Source organism: Sesamum indicum, linkage group LG3 (genome assembly GCF_026168435.1).
Source record: "Sesamum indicum cultivar Baizhima isolate 11 linkage group LG3, ASM2616843v1, whole genome shotgun sequence".
NCBI lineage: Eukaryota > Viridiplantae > Streptophyta > Magnoliopsida > Lamiales > Pedaliaceae > Sesamum > Sesamum indicum.
In genome coordinates, this window is record NC_142659.1 from 25,606,836 (window position 1) to 25,629,218 (window position 22,383).

Below are 22,383 nucleotides of genomic sequence, written 5' to 3' on the forward strand. Positions count from 1 at the left end.
GGTACTATTAGGTTAGGGTATTATTTTATTGGAAAAAAATATTTATTTATTTTTTTATATTAAAAAGAGAATAAGAAGATTATGGCCTACCAAATATATCCAAGGGAAATATTAAAATATTGTTGATAGAAAAATAATTATAACTATGAGAATATTGACCAGAATCTAGTATGGCAATGTTTGGATTCATGTTTTCGTATTTTCCGTGACAAGATAAATCACACTGAATGTTTGTTTTTATATTTTTACACCTTTAAAGTTTTTTCCTTTGTTTCCACTCAGTGATTGTGATTAAACTGTCATTTAATATCAATCAAAGATTTCGTGTTGGACGACATAATTATGCTTTTTTAATTGATTTCCAACATATTTGTTTTTTGAAGTTAGGATTTGGATGCAACTGTGTTTAGGTTTCCAATATTGATGTTGCTTTTCTCTTTTTCGTTTTATCATAATTTAGAATGAAAAGGTTGCACCATTGTGATGTTCTTGTTTTATTGGTGCCTAGATTAAGACAGTAAAAGAGTTATGATGTTTGGCAACACTGAGCCAATTCTTTTATAATTTTTAACTAACCAGCAGTCATGGTTAAAGCTTGAATTCGGGAAATACGTGACCATGAATGAATTGGTTAAAGCTTTATGCTATGTGGTACTGCAGTATGAGAGTTAGAGTCTATTGACTGCCCTGTGACAGTAAGCAATTAAAATCATTACAAAGCCTGGCATCTTGATATATCATGCTCTGATAATTTGGATTGAGAAATGTGGGAAACGTGACTCCAAAGTAAAGAGATTTGTATATGGAACAGGAACATGGCAGATCATTAGCACATTTTAAATCTGTCATTTGCCCTTGTTTGGTTTTGTTTTTATTCATTTTTTAATTTTCAGTGTTTTCAAGTGAATTTTTGTTCTTGTATCGGAAATGAAAATATGTATTCCGTATGATGGTTTTTCATTACGAGTAAATGTGGTAAAATGAAAAATGTATTTGGGATTAGTTATTTGCGATAGTTTCTCCCAGGGCCGAACCGGGGGAAAAGTTAGAATGTGAAAATTGAGAAGAAAGAGGAAAGTAAAAATTGGTGACATGATTTGAAAAATAGAGAAATTGAAGTAGTACTTTTTCTTTCTCTACCTTTTATTTTACTTGTATTTTTATTTATTGTCAATTCTATGTATTCTAATTATTTTTTGCTTGTCTAATTATTATCCATTTTGTTGTAGAGTTGAATGAATCAACAATCATTGACATTTGATGGTGTCACTTCTTCATTAAGGGCTCTTGGCACTGGAATCAGTTTAATAGAATTTTCTTTTTGTGTTTTAGTATTCAATTGTTGTGTAATGTGATGTATGTTAAATATGTAGCTGATGGAAATTTTGTAATTATATCGTGGTTGGAGTTTTATGATTATAAGTTAGTACGGTAAATGATTAGTTTAAATTTTATTAATGATTTTCTATTTTTGTTTATTTTTATTAATTTTCATAATTATAAATATTTGCTCATAAGCTTTACAAAGCCATCATACAAAGGTTTGATATTTTCATTTTTGAAAGAAAAATGCAAATTCTAGACATATATATACATATAAAATTATAAAATTATTTAAAAAGGTATTTATAATTTTACCAAATTTTAAAAGGATGGTTGTAATTACCCTAAATTTTACTAATAAAAGATCTATTTATTGGATTGTAAAAAAATAAAACACAATCTGTTTATTGAACGAATTAAAATTAAGAATTCTAAATTTATTTTTTTAAATTATAAAAAATTTATATATAATTACACTAACTATCCATAATGTTATTATAATATCACCACAAAGCCCGTTTTCCTATGTCAACCCAATAACGTTTGATATTTGCTATAGACATATATATACATACATACTATAAGAAAGAAGCACATTGCTCAAACACGCAGCCTCCGCCACCGTTGTGTCGCTGCGTTCTCCGGCCCACCCCACACTCCCTTCTGTACCCCGCAGCCTCCGCCACCGTTGTGTCGCTGCGTTCTCCGGCCCACTGTAGTTCGTTGAAGTCGGCTTATTTTCTCTGGATAGCGTGTAATTGCTTTGTGAAAGTGAAATTGCAAAGAAAAGATGAAGTTGGATGTGGACGCGCTGAGATACCTCTCCAAAGATGATTTCAGGGTTCTTACCGCCGTCGAGATGGGCATGCGGAATGTTTGTCTTTTCTCCTACAAATGTTTTTTTTTCCCAGTTTTTCCTATAGAATATCTACTACCATGATTTTGTTTACTGCTTAGATAATAAAATATGTTTCTTTTTTTAATGTGATTGGAGGGTTTAGCATGACATTGTACCGTCGGAGTTGATTGACAGAATCGCGTCCCTCAAGTGAGTTATTGGCTGGTTCATGTTTGATTTCTCATTTATTAACTTCGTTAGTTTCTGATTAAGTTTTAGTCTTGTGTTAAATATGCTGATCTTCTGTATGCGTTCACATGTAGGCATGGTGGCACCTATAAAGTTTTGAAGAATTTGCTTAAGCACAAACTCTTGCATCATGATTCTTCCAAATGTTAGTTCTCAACTCTTACTCTGTTATTTGTAGTTTGTAAGCAACTGTTGGAGGTTACTTTTGCTGCTATCTTTGTTGAGAATAGTACCATATATGTTATTGCTTAATGAGCACTTTTTCTTGTTAATTTGGTGGAAGTCCTTTGTTTCTAAATGTGATTTCTTGATCACGTAATTAATTCCTTTCATAAAGATGTATGAATAAATTTCCTTGATAATTCCCAGATTTTGAGTTGAGCTTTTCTTTCAGTTGCTGTTTATGTACTTCGAATAAATCTGAATGTAGCATACACTTGGTGTAGATGATGGTTTCCGGCTGACATATTTGGGCTATGACTTTCTTGCAATTAAGACATTGGTTAACCGTGGAGTTTTTGCTGCGGTTGGTCGTCAAATTGGTGTGGGAAAGGAATCTGGTATCATTGCCTTGCATCCATTTGATGTTTTCTTATATATTTTTTTCAGTCTGGAAATCATTCTTGATTTATGATCCTGTTTTCAAGATATTTTTGAGGTCGCTACGGAGGATGGCACAGTTCTTGCCATGAAGCTGCATAGGCTTGGTAGGGTATCTTTCAGGGCAGTCAAGTCTAAACGTGATTATTTGAGGCACCGTAGTAGCTATAATTGGCTGTACTTGTCACGGCTTGCTGCTCTCAAGGAGTTTGCATTTATGAAGGTTTGATTACTCTAGATATTCTTTTAGTTGAAACTTATTTGCATTGTTGGAAGTAAGAAAAAAAGTGCTATTGCTTGCATCAAATCAGTCTTATTTGGGTTGGCTTCTCCTGGGCAGGCTTTGGACGAACACGGTTTTCCTGTTCCACATGCTGTGGATTGCAATCGGCATTGTGTCATCATGTCACTCATCCAAGGTTATCCGCTGTAAGTGTTAAGCACTGAATGCCTTGTGTATGCTACCATATAATGAAGGTTTTTGTTGTCATGTATATAGTAACTCGATCGCAGTCTAAGTAAAAAGTGACCACATAGATGTATGGCGAGTGAATTATTGTGATGGATGCTACTAAATTACCATTTCAAAGAACAAATACCTCATTTATATTTTCTAATCGTGGTCTATAATCTAGGAGAATGAGAATCTTGAGAGGGTGATTCTGATTTTGAAATAATATTCATGAGCGCTGGTTTGTACTTTGTAAATTACCTTAAAGGAGTATATGATCTTGTACCAAGTTGCTGTGGATGTTGACTGATAAAGGACTAGCATAGTGAAGTTTGTTCTGCAAAGATGTGGATGATAGAGCTAATATAGATACTCTAGATCTGTAATGATGTTGACAATAGCTTTCTGGAGTAGTGGTCTCCGAAACTGGAACTAGTGATTGCATGAGCATATTCTGAAACAATCCTGAAACCAAAATATAGTGGGGCTGAAATTGACTCTTGAATGAGGACAGGCAACTGCAGCGATGTGAATTAATATTATTTTAGGACCTAATCACTTGCATAGTGACTGTTTGATGCATTCAGATGGCTAAGTGTGCTCGGAAGTAGGGATGATACAGAACTGGTGAAGATCTCATCCCATGAATCACAAAATATCATTATTGTTTCTTGTTTTTGCTGGTTATCCAAGTAGAATTGACTGTTGATGTGTGGAGCATTTATTCTTAATTTGCTTAGGTGTTTGATGTGTCTCTCCGTGATTTCTCCTTCCAAACCAACCCCTTCTCCAAGGGAGAAATAAAATGAACGACAACTACTTGTTTTCTCTTGTCCAATAATTTCTACTGAGGTCTTCATGATGCTTGGATTCACACAGCATGTAAGATCCTGCTTCATGCAGTGTGCAGGTTAAGCAATTGCAAAACCCAGACACGGTCTTTGAAACAATCCTTGAACTTATTGTTCGCCTGGCAGAGCATGGACTTATTCACTGCGATTTCAATGAATTCAATATCATGGTACACTACTGAAGCACTTTCATAGCACATTCATTTGTTCTTTTGAATTTTATTATAGTCGATTCATAAGACCCAGTCTGCCTGGCTTTTTGGAACTGGTATAGTATCTTAATACATGCTCCTCTCTGTTGGCTAAGACTTTTTCTGTTGTTCTCAAGGCATCAGTTTTACACAATTTTTTCATGCATTATGGAATCTAATTTCCTTTTACCTATTTTCCTTTTTCTAGATTGATGAGGATGAGAAGGTTACAATGATTGATTTTCCGCAAATGGTTTCAGTTTCTCATCGAAACGCCAAGATGTATGATGTGCTCACCATCCACACTACCCTTTTATGCTAGTTGTTTATGCTAAGATTGGGGTGCATTCGTATGGGCATTTTATCTATATCTGAAACTAATTTCCCCATTTTCAGGTACTTTGATCGTGATGTTGAATGCATATTTAAGTTCTTTAGAAAGAGGTTAGTGGACTATTTCAAAACCAATTCTTGAGTTGTAACATGGAAAAATGAGTAAATGAGTATTTTCTGTTTTCTTTTTGTTCAGATAGTGCAATTTTTATCTCATGTTATTTGGCAACTTTTTAGAAGCATGACCAGTTAAATGTGTTGTATTGGCTCAATGGCATTGTGACCCACCAACATTTAAAGTGTGTTTGGCTAAGATTATCTAAAAGATCTTATAAGCTTATACATCTTATAACATGTTTTTCTAAGATGTCAAATTTTATTTTGAAAGCAAGTTCTTGAAGTGTTTGGGTAAGATAAGATACCAACTTATAAACTCTTTCTCTAAAAAAGTTTACCAAACAATTTGTAATATCTTATAAGCTTCAAATATGTTATAAGATAATTTAAAAAGCTTATAAGCTGACCCCAAACACCATCTTAGTTGTGCATTCATTGATAGATGTTATAAGATGGTTTGAAAAGCTTATAAGCTGACCCAAACACCATCGTAGTTGTGCATTCTAATTTGATAGAATCCAGTAATGCATGTAAGCATCCAATGATGACTGAAGTGCAAAGATTTTGGTCTACCTTATTAGTCAAGCTTGTCTTTGTGGTCTTTCCATCTTCTCAGGTGAAAGGCAATGACTTGTTTGATTTTTGTTGCTATGCTGTGAATCATATTTCTTAGTGCAACCAATATGGTTGACAAATTAATTTGGTTTAGAAGAAACATTTTTAATTCCTAATAAGTTGGTAATTATGTTGAATATATTGTTGAAAGTGGTTGCACCTTGTGAACCCTGAGTTTAGTATTCGGTGAAGAAGGATATTAAATATTCTCTCTGATCTTGTACAATGTAGTTCTTGCTTACAGATAGGAGTAGAAAGGAAGAGAAAGGAGAAGAGAGAAATATATTGTATTCAAACAATTGGAGTTAAATACGTCTTAGAATCCAAACATGGGCTTTATATATTCCTGATTATGAAATGCAAGTTCCATCCCTGTACATAATATGACTATGGTCCGTACTTTTTCTTCATTTTGGTATTTCAATTAGGTTCAACATCAATTCTGATGAAAATGAAGTTGAACATGACGATTCAGAAGTCCAATCTGATGAAGATTGCAGGCCTCAGTTCTCGGACATAAAGAAAGCTTCTGGTTTCCTGGACAAGGAACTTGAAGCAAGTGGTTTCACTAGAAAGGATCAAGATGATATAGAGAAGGTACAACTTTAGTCTTTCCTCTGTCAAGTGTCTCTTAAGAGGATGCTTTTTGCTATAAAGTAGCAACAAAAGTACATGTTTATCCTATACAATTTAAATTTCAATGCTTCGGACTACAGCATCCATTACTATAATATCTCCCACGCTGCTGTATAGCGTCATTGCATAAGTTAAAGCTTAAAGGCTTGCTTGTCCTATAACTATCTTGTTTGATGCAATAGAGTTGCCCTTCTTCCTGAGATTTATCAATAACAAATGGTGCTTCAGTAGACCTTTATGGAAGATGTGCAGTCCGTTGCTATGAATATACTGTTGAAATCAGCTAACTTACCTATATCATTGCTTACTGTATCTTTTTTCCTTTTAGTACTTTTGTTTGATTTCTTAATCTAAATTACAATGTGAATGTTTCCCCCTAAATAGCTCAATATATAAGGCTCAATGAACGTAGCTAGTCTAATAGTTGTCCTACAGGTTTCGGTTCTAAGTTCAAGGTCAATGCTGGAACTCTGCATGCTCTTTTCTGCTTCATTCAACCAGCTTTGGTCCTTGAAGCCACTTCTGAGACAACCCATATTATGATGGGATAATTGAAATTATGTTCTTCTGGGTATTTCTGACCTATATACTTCACATGGCATTTCTTTAGTAATTATATTGGACTAGAATCACCCTATATTTACTGAGTCTTATCTCAGCTAATTTCAGATTTTCATTTCTATTGTCATCATTGGTATTGGATTTCTACTTGTAGTTTTTTGTTAAGACAATAGGTTAAATTATCTGTCAAAAAATCCTGAGGTATGATATTTGAAATTTAAGGTTTTCACCTTTTCATATAAATGATATATTTCTGTAGTAGTGATTCTATGTCATAAATCATATTTTCTCTTTGGTGACTACGCAAACTCTACCATTTTCAATTGGAGTCATATAATTGTCACTGGTAGTATTGGCATGCTTCATGGAATTTGGTGCTAAAGCATGACGTTTTTGGCTGCTGAAATGGCTTCTATTTTGATCTTTATCATGCAGTTTGTTGATGGGGATGCCGAGGAAGATCCGGGATCTGATTCTGAAGAAACTGAAGATGAACAAGCAATTGTTGATCAGACAAATGATGACATTATAAAAAATTTTGAGTCCTTGAGTTTGGTTAGAGAGGTAAACATTCATACATTTTTCCTCAAAGACTGTCATTTTACGTTTCCTATGAAGACTTCGGGAGCAGTTGAAATTTGTAGATTGTAGACATCTCTTTATATTGTTTTCTGCTTGATGCGTGACAGGATTGAAATGATGCTTCAGAAATAATGAACTTTATAATTTAGAAAACTGTAACTAAGCGCCACCCATAATCATCCTCTTATAGAGCTCAATGTCATGATGACAACTATTGTACCTTTCAACTATACGAGGTTCTGGTCCTAATGAGAAGGTGAGAAAGGGAAGGAAATCAGCCGTGAATATGATACTTAAGGATGATGATCATAATAAAGTTCGACTTAACAATATCTACAAGGAAAAGGAAAAGAGAGTACAGAAGCATGCATTATGTCCTGGTATCCTAGGTTTTGTGGGTTGGGCAAATGGCTTCCCTCCTTGTGTTCTTTAACAGTTAGTCATCTGCAGCTGGCATCTCTTTATTTCTTATGGTCACCTGTATGCTAAGCTATTTGGTTATGTGTTAGACATTCTACCTACAGCACAAAAGAATCCATGAATAGCACCCGAGCTGCCACAAAATTTGGCAGTGGTGTCATTCAGAACAAGGCTGGATGAGTTTATTGATTGGGCCAAATTTCATTTTATATTAAAAAATTCACACCCCAAAGGTGTAATTCAGAAATTTATTACACATTCATGACAGAAGTGGAACTTACTCTTACAGACTTAATTCTGTCGTTATCAATTACTTTACAATGTTTTCCACGGGTTTGTTTTTTATTTTCTATGTTTAGAATTGTATCTTTCTCTCTTGAAAGAAAAAATTGGATTTGCAGGGAGAAGATGATTTGCCTGAAGGTAATTTGGAGAACCGTCAATATATTATGGATCAAGATACTTCAAAGGAACATAGCGGAAAAGGACATAAGCCCCACAAAAACAGACTTGAGCATGAGAATAATGCTGGGGATGAGGCACAGGTAAAGCGAGGGCATGATTCTGAAGAAGATGAGCAGACTGATGATGACCCTGAACTCGTAAAGCGTCTGAGTAAACAAAGACAACGGGCCATCCAAGCAGCCCGTGGTAGGAGGAAGGTTATAACTTCTAGAAACGCTTACAAGGACAAAGGTGGAAGGTCCTCTCACAATTCAAAGATCCAAAAACAATTAAGTAGCTGGTAAGTTATAACTAAGAGTGAAGGGAATTTTACAGAAATTGGTTACTGAATGGAGTCGGAGTCAATGAAGACTTATGTAAGGCTGCATTCACACTTCAACCAGCAGTGAGACTTGTGTGGATACTGCTCCAGTGGTGGCTGTCAAGTGAACCAGCAAAGATAATTATGCTTTATTGCGCTTCCCCTTGCTCACAGCCTACATATATACATGCCATGTAATATTTAATAGGTCTTCATATAGTTCCAGAGACGATGGGAGGAAGTATATCAGCGTGTTTGATTAAATTCTTATAAATTTTGTTTGCAGTTTCTACTAAATGTTGTCTTAGTGAGGCTTGAGTAATGCTTGCCACTCGTTGGAGGTGCCAGTTCCCTTTAGTATCTTTGTGTTTCGTAACAGGCATGGTGTGTTGAATCACGTACAAAAATGGAAAAGATAAAAGAAAGTAGAGATGTGAAGTCAGCTTGGGCTGGCCTTGTGAACCATGAGTTGTGGCCTGTGAGCGATCAATTTTGCATGTGAAGTTGCCTAGTTGACAGGTGCGTACCTTCAGTTGTGGTTGAATCATAAAATTTTGCTGGCTGATTGAATAATTATACAAACAATCACATACGGAAGATTTTAAATAAAGTTTCAAGTGCCATTCATCTCATGAATCATTATATTTTATTAGTCAACGTACTGTTGATAATATCTTGGAAAATGGCGGTTAAAGTACAATTACAAAGGAGTAAATGTAATGAAATGCCAGCATGGGATTATATAAGCTGAATCAATTCACTGGACTAGAGAAAAGATGTCCTCTGTTGGAGTTTCTTGTTTTCCCATTTGCATTTCTTGACTTACAATTGTCCTTGCTGTTGTCACATAAGAAATGATTTACTCAAACACTTATACTCAATTGAATATAGAAAAGAAAAAATCTCTCTAAATGAGAAAAGACTGAAGATTATTGATACAGCAACAAATCTTGAAAAAAAATTCTACTATCTGAAGCTGATTTCCTGAATTGGTATGAACCACACTATGATGGAGAATATGATATCAATATAAAATAAAATATAATTAAACAAATGCAAAATATTCTTCAATTAATGTAAAAGTTGTGAAGCAATAAGATACATATCAAAATTCTCGCTAAGTGTGTGTTTTTGACATAACGGGAGATACAACCTCTTTGGTCATTTTCACGAAGTTAAATGGCTAAAGAGAATTGATTCTTAGTACAATCCAAAAATGAAATCAGGTTGGAATAATTACAACTACTACAACTTCTTATCATTCATTTGGCAGCAGACTGTCTTAGTGCAACATTGCAACAACTGAGCAGTCAATCCATATGCCTCTTATCCTCCTTTTGTCAGGAGGCATTAACAGCATCCAAACAGTGAAAATCATGCACCCAAAGCAGCAGCAAATATATGGTCACGCCTACTTTCTACAAAATTTTGGCGAAATTCCTGAAATGTTCCTCTCTTTATTGCTTCTCTTACCACATGGAAGAATCCCAGATAGTGGTGAGTGTTATGACTGGATATATGGAAGAGACATCATGTTAGGAATACATTACCAGCAAATAATGCAACTGCCATGGGCAAGGAGTCAGTACTTACATTTGTAATAGAATCTGTGCCAACATCTCGTGCACGTTAAACAAGTGGTTTATGTACGCCTTTGTGTGATTCTGACGTGTGTAGCACTTGCATCCCTCTAGAATTGGTGATGTAAAAACAAATTAGAAGAAATATGAAAAGCATCTTTAAATGGTAACAATCAATTTCAACACTGCAGATGAATAAGTAATAACAGGAAAATCTAGCAGGACAAAGCAATAACTAGGGACACTCCTCCAGAAAGCCTCTTTCTAATAAACTCATCCAGTGGGACTCTAAACCAGATAAAATGTTAGGTTCTTGTTTCCTGCACCACAGCTGAGCACTCGTATAAAGTTCCATAATTGTACAGATCTCATAGTATATTAAGAGGCAACGGACTGTACGCAAATAAGATAATATCACCAAATGTTTGTTTCAGAACAAAGTAGACTTTGATGTGGCAATACTTGTTTCAGCATGCAGCACATGTCAACTATAGTGAGGACAGCTCAGACTTAGACAGGATATTAAAGAAACTAACATGTAAACAGTTGCTTTGAAATTGATCTTTGTGCCATTGTACCATCAGAACAACATTTCGTAATATCATCCCAAGGAAATGTAAGTGCGAAGCCTCCTAGTGTGAGATGGTAAATATATCTGTCAAACATTGTATCATTTCAGAGTTTTGCTTAAAATATAATAATAATGATGAGAATTATTATTCATATAAATAAAAAAAAACATAATTTGGGGGAGCAAAGGAGAGAGGAAATAGTGTTGCCAAGCTCCGATACATACGTGGAGTCAAATAGGTCAACGCCGGCAGCAACACCTTGCAAGACTTCCTCTGCAGAATAGCTAAGCAGATGAAGATCAATGACAGTCAAGGTCTAAAAACTAGAAAAAGGAGGGTCCATGCAAACAAATTATTCCATCATAACCAAAAGTGCAGGTGCCTAAGAGTCGATATGGTGGATCAAATACAACAAAGGTCTTATATGTTGGATCAAATACAAACCTGTGGACCTACTCAAGCTGCAAAACTTTGAGATGGAGAGATTCAAGGAAAGAGGCAAACAAATGGTAAATATAAGATTAGTGAATACCTGCAAGTCCAAGACCACATATTTGGCGTGGCTTTTCCTCCGGTACAAGAAAAGAAATGACTAAGCACATAAGAATATGCCAACTTATACAGATAAACAAATGCATTAATAAGAGTAGAACGTCACTAAAATAACAGTAGCATCATTTGAAGTAAATCAATTATCAATTAGGATCAATATGAATATCTTAGCAGATTTTATTTTTCCCTTTATCATACTACCCTGCATCAAAGCAATATGGTCAACCAGAGAACCTTACTTTCTTCAAGGGCTGTTCCTCTACAAATCTTCATCAAATAATATCATCTTTAACAGCTACTCTGTCTACCACTTAAAACACAATGCTTCCGGGCTTGGAATTTCTTTTCATGCAGTCTTACTGCTAGTTAACTTCACTTTTAATATCAGAAACAATGTATCAACAGTTTTTTGGTTTTGCCTTCTAGACATATATTTAAAATCTAATATGTAAACCACCCAAGGATGCAATTCATCAATTCCTCAAGATTTATGCCATGGGAATTTGCCGTAGGAACTTGCTAAACCCAAAGAAGAAATATTTACTGATACAGCCATGTTTTTAGCCAAGTGTAACTTTGCAACTCTAGTTAACATATTCAACCCTGTTGAAGAGAGAGTCGTTATGGTTCCCTGCAGTAATACATGTAACTTTCAATGTACTAATGCACAGCATCATCAATAGAATAGGCTTAACAAGGAAGTTTCACCAACTACACTAATACATGGATATACAAATATTAATATCTTTTTGAAACCCCAAGACACACACCAAAGATGAAAAATGCGATGCATATAGATTTTTGAAGTAGTTTAACCAGATTGCATCAAATTATAAGAGTGCAGTAAGAGATAGTAATGAAACTAAAGACCAAAACAACAAATATAAGCATGAGCAAAATTGAATCTATACTACGCCTTAAATATGGAAGTTGCCAATTTAATGTTTCCTTTACAGATTACACCATTTTTCTCTTGAAATTCTCCATCTCAAAAATCTGCAACACCTAATTTTTTACATGATACGTGACTTTGAGGGAATTTATTGATGATATGGACTTTTTATCCTATACATAATCTCGGAGGTTCACAGATATCATAAACCGCTTCTCTTGTGAAGCAATGCCTTTCTTTTAAATCGTACAACAGTAATGCAAAGAAGATATCAGCATGGGACTAATGACTTTCTACTGAAATAGCATTGAGAAGAGCAGGGCGTTCGTCCATACTCTCTCCAAGGCCAAACCCACCAATACAGAAACCTGCACAATCCAATCGGTCTGAGGATGGATAAAGAAAATGCTGTTTTTAGAAACAAAATGGTACTTAGAATCTACAATTTGCATTTTTCTTCAAAGATGAAAATATCAAACCTTTGTATGATGGATTTGTAAAGCTTATGGGCAAATATTTATAATTATGAAAACTAATAAAAATAAAAAAATATAATAGAAAATCATTAATAATATTAAAACTAATCATTTACCATACTAAATTATAATCATAAAACTCCAACCACGATATAATTACAAAATTCACATCAGCTACATATTTAACATACATCACATTAACAATTCACAACTATTGAATACCAAACACAAAAAGAAAATTCTATTGAACTGATTCGAGTGCCAAGAGCCCTTAATGAAGAAGTGACGTACAACAAAATGGATAATAATTAGACAAGCAGAAAATAATTAGAATACATAGAATTGACAAGAAATAAAATACAAGAAAAATAAAAAGTAGAGAGAAAAAGTACTACTTCAATTTCTCTATTTTTCAAATCATGTCACCAATTTTTACTTTCCTCTTTCTTCTCAATTTTCACATTCTAATATTGGTTCGGCCCTGGGAGGAACTATTGCAAATAACTAATCCCAAACACATTTTCCATTTTACCACATCTACTCGTAACGAAAAACCATCATCAGAATACATATTTTCATTTCCGATACAAGAACAAAAATTCACTTGTTTTCCGATACAAGAACAAAAATTCACTTGAAAACACTGAAAATTAAAAAGTGAATAAAAACAAAACCAAACAAGGGCAAATGACAGATTTTAAATGTGCTAATGATCTGCCCTGTTCCTGTTCCATATACAAATCTCTTTACTTTGGGGTCATGTTTCCCACATTTCCCAGTCCAAATTATCAGAGCATGATATATCAAGATGCCAGACTTTGTAATGATTTCAATTGCTTACTGTCACAGGGCAGTCAATAGACTCCTAACTCTCATACTGCAGTACCACATAGCATAAAGCTTTAACCAATTCATTCATGGTCACGTATTTCCAGAGTTCAAGCTTTAACCATGACTGCTGGTTAGTTAAAAATTATAAAACAATTGGCTCAGTGTTGCCAAACATCAGAACTCTTTTACTGTCTTAATCTAGGCACCAACAAAACAAGAACATCACACTGGTGCAACCTTTTAATTCTAAATTATGATAAAATGAAAAAGAGAAAAGCCAACATCAATATTGGAAACCTAACACAGTTGCATCCAAATCCTAACTTCGGAAAACAAATATGTTGGGAATCAACTAAAAAAGCATAATTATGTCGTCCACCATGAACTCTTTGATCGATATTAAATGACAGCTTAATCACAATCACATCAGTTGAAACAAAGGAAAAAACTTAAAGGCCAACACAAAACATATTTCTGTTTAGCTATACACAAGTTTCAAGCTTGGTTTCTATAAATAGATTTCAAGATACGGGTGAAATAAAGTTGAATCTGAAGCAGATGCAGAGGATCCTGAACATGTACAAAACACTGAATGCTAAATATAAGCAATTAATAGAATTTGCCTAGAGTGCCAACAAATTGAACAAACAAGGTAAGTTCTCATGAAATGCCACAAAGTTGTAAGAATCCTTTTCTCTTAGATTAAAATAAGGGATAATTACATTGAGACTCATTGATCTATAGTTTTTGTAATTATACAAAAGACAAGATGGTTTGTGTAGATAGACTATAGATCAGGGGGTGTAAATGTAATTATCCCTTAAAAGAATGGTATTTATGCGAACAATCTGATTTCACGCAAGTCAAAACTTGCAGTTTACATTTAGGTCTTGTCCTTGGATAAGTTGAGACCATAACAACGACTTTCAGGATTGGCTGCAAAAGCCAAACAATAATGGCGATCAGTTAGTTATTTGCCTGACCTTTCACAGGATATACCGTATCTGAAGCTCTTAACATCTTGAAAAGGAGACAAGAGCAACTTCATGTTTACAAAGCAATTGACACGAACTACAAAAGCATTCATCATCATAAAAAAAAAAAAAAAAAAAAAAAGACAGAGAAAGAAGCAAACTTCAAAAGCTATAAGCTGAGAACAGAATTAACATCATATTAATGCATATACCCACTGAAAGAATACAGACAGAATGTCAGTTTTATTATTCATCCATGTCCCTAAGGGAGCTCACGGACTTCATACATAGCACACCCTGTAGGGAAGACATTAGTAATACTGATGCAAGACAAGAAAGATATGCAAACCGCTTACAGAAAACAGATAGCATGTGTTGTTCATAAGGAACCCCATCCACCGCCACCTGGAGTTAAAATCTGAAGAATTTCCCCAGCTTGCACCTCAACTGTGTTTTTCCCTCCGAGATATACCTTGCGTTTGTCCTTAGTAATAAGGTAATTAGCTCCTCTAGCTCCATCTTTTCCGCCCTTTAGCCCTCTTGGGGCAAGTACACGCCTTTCCGATAGAATACTAACAACAACAGGGCGTCTGAATTCTATTTCCCTAACAATTCCATCACCTCCTCTATGAACTCCAGCACCGCCACTGTTCTCCCTTAATCCAAATCTATGTAATAGAACTGGATATCTCTGCTCAAATATCTCAGGATCAGTCATACGAGTATTAGTCATGTGGCACTGCACCCCACTAGTACCAGTCCAGCTGGGGCCAGCACCACTTCCACCTCCAATTGTCTCATAGTAGCCAAAAGTATCATCCCCAAAGGTTAAATTATTCATGCAACCCTGTGAACAAGCACAAGCTTGAAAGGCTGTAAGAACAACATCAGTTATCCTTTGTGATGTTAAAACATTACCACCAACCACCGCAGCCTTATCACTTGGAGAGAGAAAACAACCTGGAGGAATATATATCTTTACAGGAGCCAAGCATCCCTGATTAAGAGGAATATCAACATTCACCAAACAGCGCAGACAGTAAATGACAGCAGCAGCTGTAACTGCCTCAGGGGAATTCCAATTCCCATAAACTTCTGGGCTTGTCCCAGAAAAATCAAAAAGTGCTTCTCCTGACTGCCCATCAATTGTGAGTTTCAAATGTATGATGGACCCATCATCCATGGAATCTTCTTCTTCAATGATCACCGAATCTCCTTCAACTTTAGCAGACTCAGAGGAAACTTTAGCAGCAACAGACTTGAGCATTTCTCTCACTGCACCTTCAGCATTAACCTGGACATGTTTCATGTATGACTGAACAGTTTCCAGACCATATTGCTCAATAAGCTCCTTAATAAGTGAAATCCCTCTTTGGTTTGCAGCTATTTGTGCATGCAGATCTGATAAATTATCTTGAAGCCTGCGTGTCCCAGGGATCTTATGAGCTGATTCATCAGCAGATGGAAATAGGAGAAGTTGGCTGATACCTTCTTCTTGAAAGTCCCCCTTTTCCACAAGCTTGAATGCTTTGATTGCGGCTCCTTCCTCCCATATGGACTTCGAGAATGGCGGCATGCTTCCAGGAGTAATTCCTCCAATCTCTGCATGATGCCCTCTACTTGCAACAAAGAATACCAGTTTCCCCTTATCAAAAACAGGAGTAACAACAGTTATATCTGGCAGATGGCTGCCTCCAGCACAAGGATGATTTGTAACAAGAACATCGCCTTCATTCAAATTGTCACCCCAGTAATTCAGTTGCCACCTGACTGTGCTGGACATAGCCCCTAAATGCACAGGAACATGAGGAGCATTTGCAACTAGACCACCATCAGGACCAAAAAGAGCACAAGAGAAATCCAATCTTTCTTTAATATTTGTTGATATTGAAGTTCGCTGTAGGGTGCGTCCCATCTGTTCAGCTATCCCCATAAATCTATGATTGAATATCGAGAGTTGCACAACATCTGCAACTTCTTTTGCTACTTGCACTACATTATGGATTGACTCTATCTCAATCTTTATGTTGCCATATTTTGTAATAATAGCCTTACAGCTAGGTTCTACTATGACAGTACTATTACCATTCATGATTACAGCAGGACCACAGATGACATGACCATATACCAAATTTTCCAGCCTGAACAGAGGTGTATCGTGCCAGCCATTCCCAAAATAAACCTTATATCGACCTTCAATTTTTGGTGTCCCTGAACCAGGCTCTAGAGCTTGGGGCTTAAGTATGTTAGTGACTCCAATACCACGAACTCTCACATCACATATCAGGATATTCCTGTTTTGGAGTTTAAATCCATATTCCTGTTGAAATAAGTTAACAAACTCAACAGCGTAATCTCCTCTAGATCCATTTTCATTTATAGGGCACTTTACCATAATTGCAGTGTCTGTTCCCTCATATCTTAGATTTAGATATGTTTCAGTTGTAATATTTTCCTCTTTAAAACCTTGCACTAGCAGCTTCTTTTTTACACGTTTCAATAGAGTTGCTTCTCTGTTAGAGGCCTCCAACACAGATTCAGGACCATAAACAGCAGAATATGGTTCCTGTTCTTCCTCCACAACATCTGCCATTCCCATCCCATATGCACTTAAAATCCCACAAAACTTGTGAATTAGTACCTCTTTCATGCCCAAGGATCTGGCAATAGCACAGGCATGTTGGGGTCCAGCACCTCCAAAGCAAGCAAGAGCATGATTCTTTGTCTCGTGACCTTTCATCTCAGTCAATTGTCGAATAGGGCGGCACATGGTCTCATTTGCAACATTAACAAATCCCTGAGCAATTTCCTCCACCGTCATATCCTTTGCTGCTGGATCCTGATTCTTTCTGTAGAAATTGATTTGTTTTGCAAGTTTCTCAAACTCAACTCTAGTTGCATTGATATCTAATGGCTGATCTTCACTTGGGCCAAAGATTGACGGGAAATAATCAGGAATGACATATCCTAGGATAAGATTTGCATCGGTAACAGCCAGTTCCCCTCCCTTACGATAACAAACAGGTCCTGGATGGGCACCAACTGATTCTGGACCCACCCTGAAAGCTCCAAATTGGAATTTTAGTTTTGATCCACCGCCAGCAGCTACTGTGTTAATCTCAAGCTGAGGTGCTTGAATTATTGCTCCAGAAATTTGGGTTTCTATAACATGTTCATAACTGCCAGCATAACGGCTCACATCAGTAGATGTACCACCCATGTCAAAGCCAATAAGGGGCTTTTCTGTCTCAAGCCCAAAGAGTGTCTGTGAGTATCCAACAACTCCACCTGCAGGACCAGATAAAACAGCTTTATGACCAGAAAATCTACTTTCTGGGGCCAATCCACCATCTGATTGCATAAACAAAACATTCAGTTTAGATAGACCCTCATCAAACTTAGATATAAATCCTTTTAAATACTCTTTAATAACTGGAGTCAGGTAGGCGTCCACGCATGCGGTGAAACCCCGAGGGACAGCTCGAACCATGGGAGTCAAAGCAGACGACAAAGACACGTGTTTAAATCCCAAACTCATTGCCAACTTTTCAACTGATATCTCATGGTGTGGGTAAGTGTATGAATGTAGTAAAACTACCGCTAAGCAGGTAATGCCTTTTTCCAGTAGACCCTTGAGCAAAGGTTTTAAAGCTTCCTCATTAAGTGGCTTCACAACCCTGACAAGCTCACCTGAAATACCCTGAACTATTGATGCAGAAGAATCTACCTTTACGTCCTTGGCAAGAACAAGCTCAACTCTCTCATCAATTTCCACAACCTCTTCATAAAGATTTGATGGTTTTGATACAGTGAGGTCAAAGATATTTGGGCGGGCCTGGTTACCAATCTGCAGCAAATCCTTGAAGCCTTGGGTCACACAGAGTGCAATTTTTTCCCCTTTCCTTTCTAACAATGCATTTGTTGCCACTGTTGTTCCCATCCTTACCCATTCAATCTTATCCGTGGGGACCTTTGAACTTCGAGGAATCTTTTGTCCAGTAAATTCTTCTAGAATCCTTCTAATTCCTTCTACTGGGGCATCATCATAGTTAGCTGGGTCTACAGACAGCAGCTTCATTACTCGCCCTTCAGATCTACCAGGAATTTCGGCATACACATCAGTGAATGTGCCCCCTCTATCAATGCAAAATCTGAGCTTCCCTCCATCGACACTCCCCATTAGTTATCACCTGAGAAATAATAGTATACAAAAGATTTAAGCAAGCTTGTTGGTCTATCCCAGGATGACTTTCAGGTATAGCAGCCTGTCAAATGTAAAAGAGAAATAAAGGGAGAGAATATACACTACAACTAAGAATCAAATTCTCAAGCGTATATGATGCTGCACATGGATGTTTGTCTGCATGTCTAGGGATTAGGGAATTATAGATTATCAAAAAGCAAAATAACATAACATGAAAAGTCCTTGAATCTCCATACAACACAGGATAAACTACACATATAGGCACTCTGGAACTATAGAAGAAATGATTTAGATGTCAAAACTATGGCAAAGCCACAAGATTGACAATGAAAGAAACATTATACCTAGCTAAGTCTAGCTTATAAAACATTTCCAGCTCTAGTGGTGCTAGTTAAGTACCAGAACACCTACACATGATCTCTGTATCATTTGAGCCCTATAAGCCCCAAAGCCATTCTTAGTTTGTACCATTGAATTCTTCACCTCCTATTTATAAACCTAATCCAGTAAAAATGTCATAAAAATTTACATAAAAACCTTTAAGCGAATTAAGCTAGTACTAAACCTCACATCAAAGCTAATAAGCATGACTGAGTTTCAAATCCCTGAAAATCCAAATCACAATTTTTTTTATGATATCTTGCATAGTTTTATTGGTCTGAATTCATGTGAAGTAGCTCCATGTAAATTCAACTTTATTTCTCCACCTTATTCTCTTTTTCCCCCTTGCCAATGTTTTCTTTACAGAGCCATTATGCTAATTTTTCTTCGTTTGTTTTCTCCTCTTTTTTCCCATCCTTTCCCTCTTTCTTTTCTACACTGTTTATTTCCTTCTTAATTGTTAAATTTTTTCTTTGTCCTTCTTAATTGTTCAATTTTTTTTTCTTTTTCCTTCTTAATGGTTCAATTCATCTTTCACTATTCTCTCGAACCACTTTCTGTTCTGTGTTTATGGTTGCAGAGGTCACAACAGCTACCTACCTCACTTACAGAGTGATGCCCTCAAATAAATGCAGAGATCACACGCCCGAAGTCCAAAGGACTCCTAAACAACATGTAAATGAGTAGAAATAATGATATGTGAATAAATGCATACCTGCGAAGAGAAGAAGCTGAGTGCACAGGCATAAAATTTTAGCACCACACTTAAAATTATTAAGCCTCAATTGCTATGGAATTGACTGAATAGTTCTGCTTATAAAACAAATGAACAACCCTTATGGAAACGTTTCAGAAGTTTCATCTGGGATTTATTAAATGGGCCTTTCATATATAATAATGGTAAAAGGAAAGAACATGCAAAAGTGTAATACGTTCTTAGTTCCTGGGAAAGTTCAATGAAGCTCTCCTACAATTATTGCCAATAACTGTATGTTGACAAAATGTGGTCAATTGAATACTGTATAGTATTAATACAATATTCAGCGCCAAAAGTAAGTAAACAACCGAGCCTCCCCATCCCACTCCAATCCCGATACCTAATGTAAAATGAAGACGAAGAACAAGGTCCGAATAGGCACAGCATAGAAACTACAGAAGTATTTGAGGGCATCACTCTACCATTTGAACATACAAAATCCATGTACCATAAAATTGAGTAAAAGGGCCATGAATTCTCAATAACATAAGCCGAAGTTCTACTCAACGCCACGAAATTTTTTGGTCGATTCTATTTCAAGCGTATCAGCATAGAGAGAAACAAACATACACAGAGCACGAAGTAGCCATCCAATTTATACAGATAATACCGAGTATGACGACTTTCGACCCAAAACATATGATGGGAAAAACATGAAAACTCTAACAGCAGTTCCACAGCCAAAATCTTCTATCCGGTGAGGACTATATACAAACTAATTGATATCCCATTATCAAGGACTGAATTAAAGAAGAAAATTGAGTGTTAGGGTACCTGAAAATATATGAAAATGGAAAAGGAGATTGGGAATGATAGCGAGGGCCCGCAATTGGGTTGTCAACTGAGGCGGGAGTGTCTCGACTCTTGAGAGATCCAGAAAGGTTTTGATTCTCCACGTAATTATTATAAGAATAATTACCATCACTCCCACAACTTTGTCATAATTATAAATATTTTTTTATAATATAAAAAATTAATATAATACTTCTAAATTTTGTTTTTATCAGCTGCCATTGAAACAAAAGGAAATCACTTCCGGGCCGGGGGAGTTCCGCCGAGAGCTTTTTCGGTGATTAAAGGCTATCATCAATTGGCACCACAAGGCCACGAGCTGTCTGTCTTATTCCTCTGTATCTTTCCGTCTTGTTGTGGTCTATGTTGAATTGTTGATGTCTGATTAAAACAAGACTTTGCCGGACCATTCCAGTCTCTCCCTCTATCCAATCAGTGATGCTGTCTTTGTCTAACCTTCGTGCTTCTTTTTAAACTTCCTTTCGTCTCGCATAATTAACTTGATACTTACTATCTAATGAATATTAATAGTTAAATTTTATGAAATTTGATATTATTAATAAAAAATTAAATAAAAGTTCATATTTACCATCGATTAACTTATTACATGTCAAATAAATATTTTTATTATTAAATTATTTTTATACATTCACACCTTAATAGATGTGAGGAGATATAACTTCGTTATTATAAGGATAGTTCAATTACAAAAGATTTATTTGACCTGCAATAAGCCAATTGAGTGTAAATATTAAAATTTATTCATATTTTAATATCAACAAATTTAGTGAATTTTAACTGACGAATAATCTATTTATTATACAAAAACAGACATATTTTCCCAACTCATCAAATTAAATAGAGAGCTAGTACATGGAGATCATCGAAATATTTTCCCAACTCATCAAAATAATAGTCATAAAAAATTCTGAGCGTTTAGTTTTACCGTGTATATGATTTCTCCAAATAGTATAGTCTTATTAATGGGAGGCTAAACATTTATCTCATCCAAGAGAGAAAGAAAAATTTTAATACTTTTTTAATAAAAGTTCAGGTTTTTGTTCAATTTATTTGTCCAAAACTTTATTAAATCTCTATTTTGGAGTGCTTTTTACGTCCTAAAGTATGAAAAGATCTTCTTAAGTTTATAAAATATTTTAATATACTTTTCAAAAACTAGCAACTATCACGCGTATAAAAAAATTACTATTAAATAGAAAATTAATCTTTAAAATTAAACATTTGTATGTTTTGTTCACTTATTATTATACATGATTTTAATTAAAATCATTAATTCAGAAGGAAAAATACTAAACTATAAAAGACTATCCGGTGTTATCACAAAAATATTTAGTTAAAAGCTTAAATCCTTATTTTGGATTTTTGATACGTAACATTGATTTAATAGGAATTGATTACTTTTTGTTTGCATTTTTTTTTATGTTCGATGTTATTTTATTACTCCATATTATATTTTGAATTTTTTATATTTAAAATTATTAATTTTTAATGATGTTAATAATTGTTTTGGATTTAATAAAATATATCCGAAGAATCAGTTCTTATATTGTGAGATCCCATATATGTTAATCATATTTTACCATAAATTATTTGAAGTGCATTTTAATTTTTTTTTCATGATACTATTTACATACTTATTTAATTTCATACTTTCACATTTTCGTATACAAAATATTATATTTTACCTTTGTGTTGTTACTTTTGATTTCATAATTTAAATTTCATTCTTGGTTTTATTCTTAGGAGTCTATTTCGTGTCATCTATTCTTGTTTCATAATATATCTTGTTATTATGCTCTTTTTATATTATAAAACAGA

The 22,383-nt window shown here is 35.2% G+C and overlaps 2 protein-coding genes across 7 annotated transcripts; one reads left to right on the forward strand and one right to left on the reverse strand.

The window, feature by feature from the left end:
* The first annotated feature begins 1,895 nt into the window (after positions 1-1,895).
* On the forward strand, positions 1,896-8,830 carry LOC105158769 (serine/threonine-protein kinase rio2-like). 2 transcript variants are annotated; one of them, XM_011075627.3, is made up of 12 exons: positions 1,898-2,197; positions 2,325-2,371; positions 2,485-2,555; positions 2,857-2,970; positions 3,058-3,233; positions 3,351-3,439; positions 4,365-4,482; positions 4,712-4,785; positions 4,900-4,947; positions 5,997-6,165; positions 7,201-7,329; positions 8,169-8,830. In XM_011075627.3, the coding sequence occupies exons 1-12, from the start codon at positions 2,114-2,116 to the stop codon at positions 8,514-8,516; spliced, it is 1,467 nt and encodes a 488-aa protein (XP_011073929.1). In that variant the 5' UTR covers positions 1,898-2,113; the 3' UTR covers positions 8,517-8,830. The 2 variants fall into 2 exon arrangements, with proteins under 2 accessions (XP_088735337.1, XP_011073929.1); XM_088879211.1 differs by lacking the exon at positions 7,201-7,329 and having other exon boundaries at positions 1,896-2,197.
* A 5,757-nt stretch (positions 8,831-14,587) lies between these two features.
* Positions 14,588-20,976, reverse strand: OXP1 (oxoprolinase 1). 5 transcript variants are annotated; one of them, XM_020692856.2, is made up of 2 exons: positions 20,527-20,976; positions 14,588-18,600 (listed from the first exon to the last, which is right to left on the reverse strand). In XM_020692856.2, exon 2 carries the CDS (start codon positions 18,588-18,590, stop codon positions 14,790-14,792), a length of 3,801 nt encoding a protein of 1,266 aa, XP_020548515.1. In that variant the 5' UTR covers positions 18,591-18,600; positions 20,527-20,976; the 3' UTR covers positions 14,588-14,789. The 5 variants fall into 5 exon arrangements, with proteins under 5 accessions (XP_020548515.1, XP_020548518.1, XP_011073930.1 ...); XM_020692859.2 differs by having other exon boundaries at positions 14,588-18,675; XM_011075628.3 differs by lacking the exon at positions 20,527-20,976 and adding an exon at positions 20,323-20,511.
* Between the last annotated feature and the right edge of the window lie 1,407 nt (positions 20,977-22,383).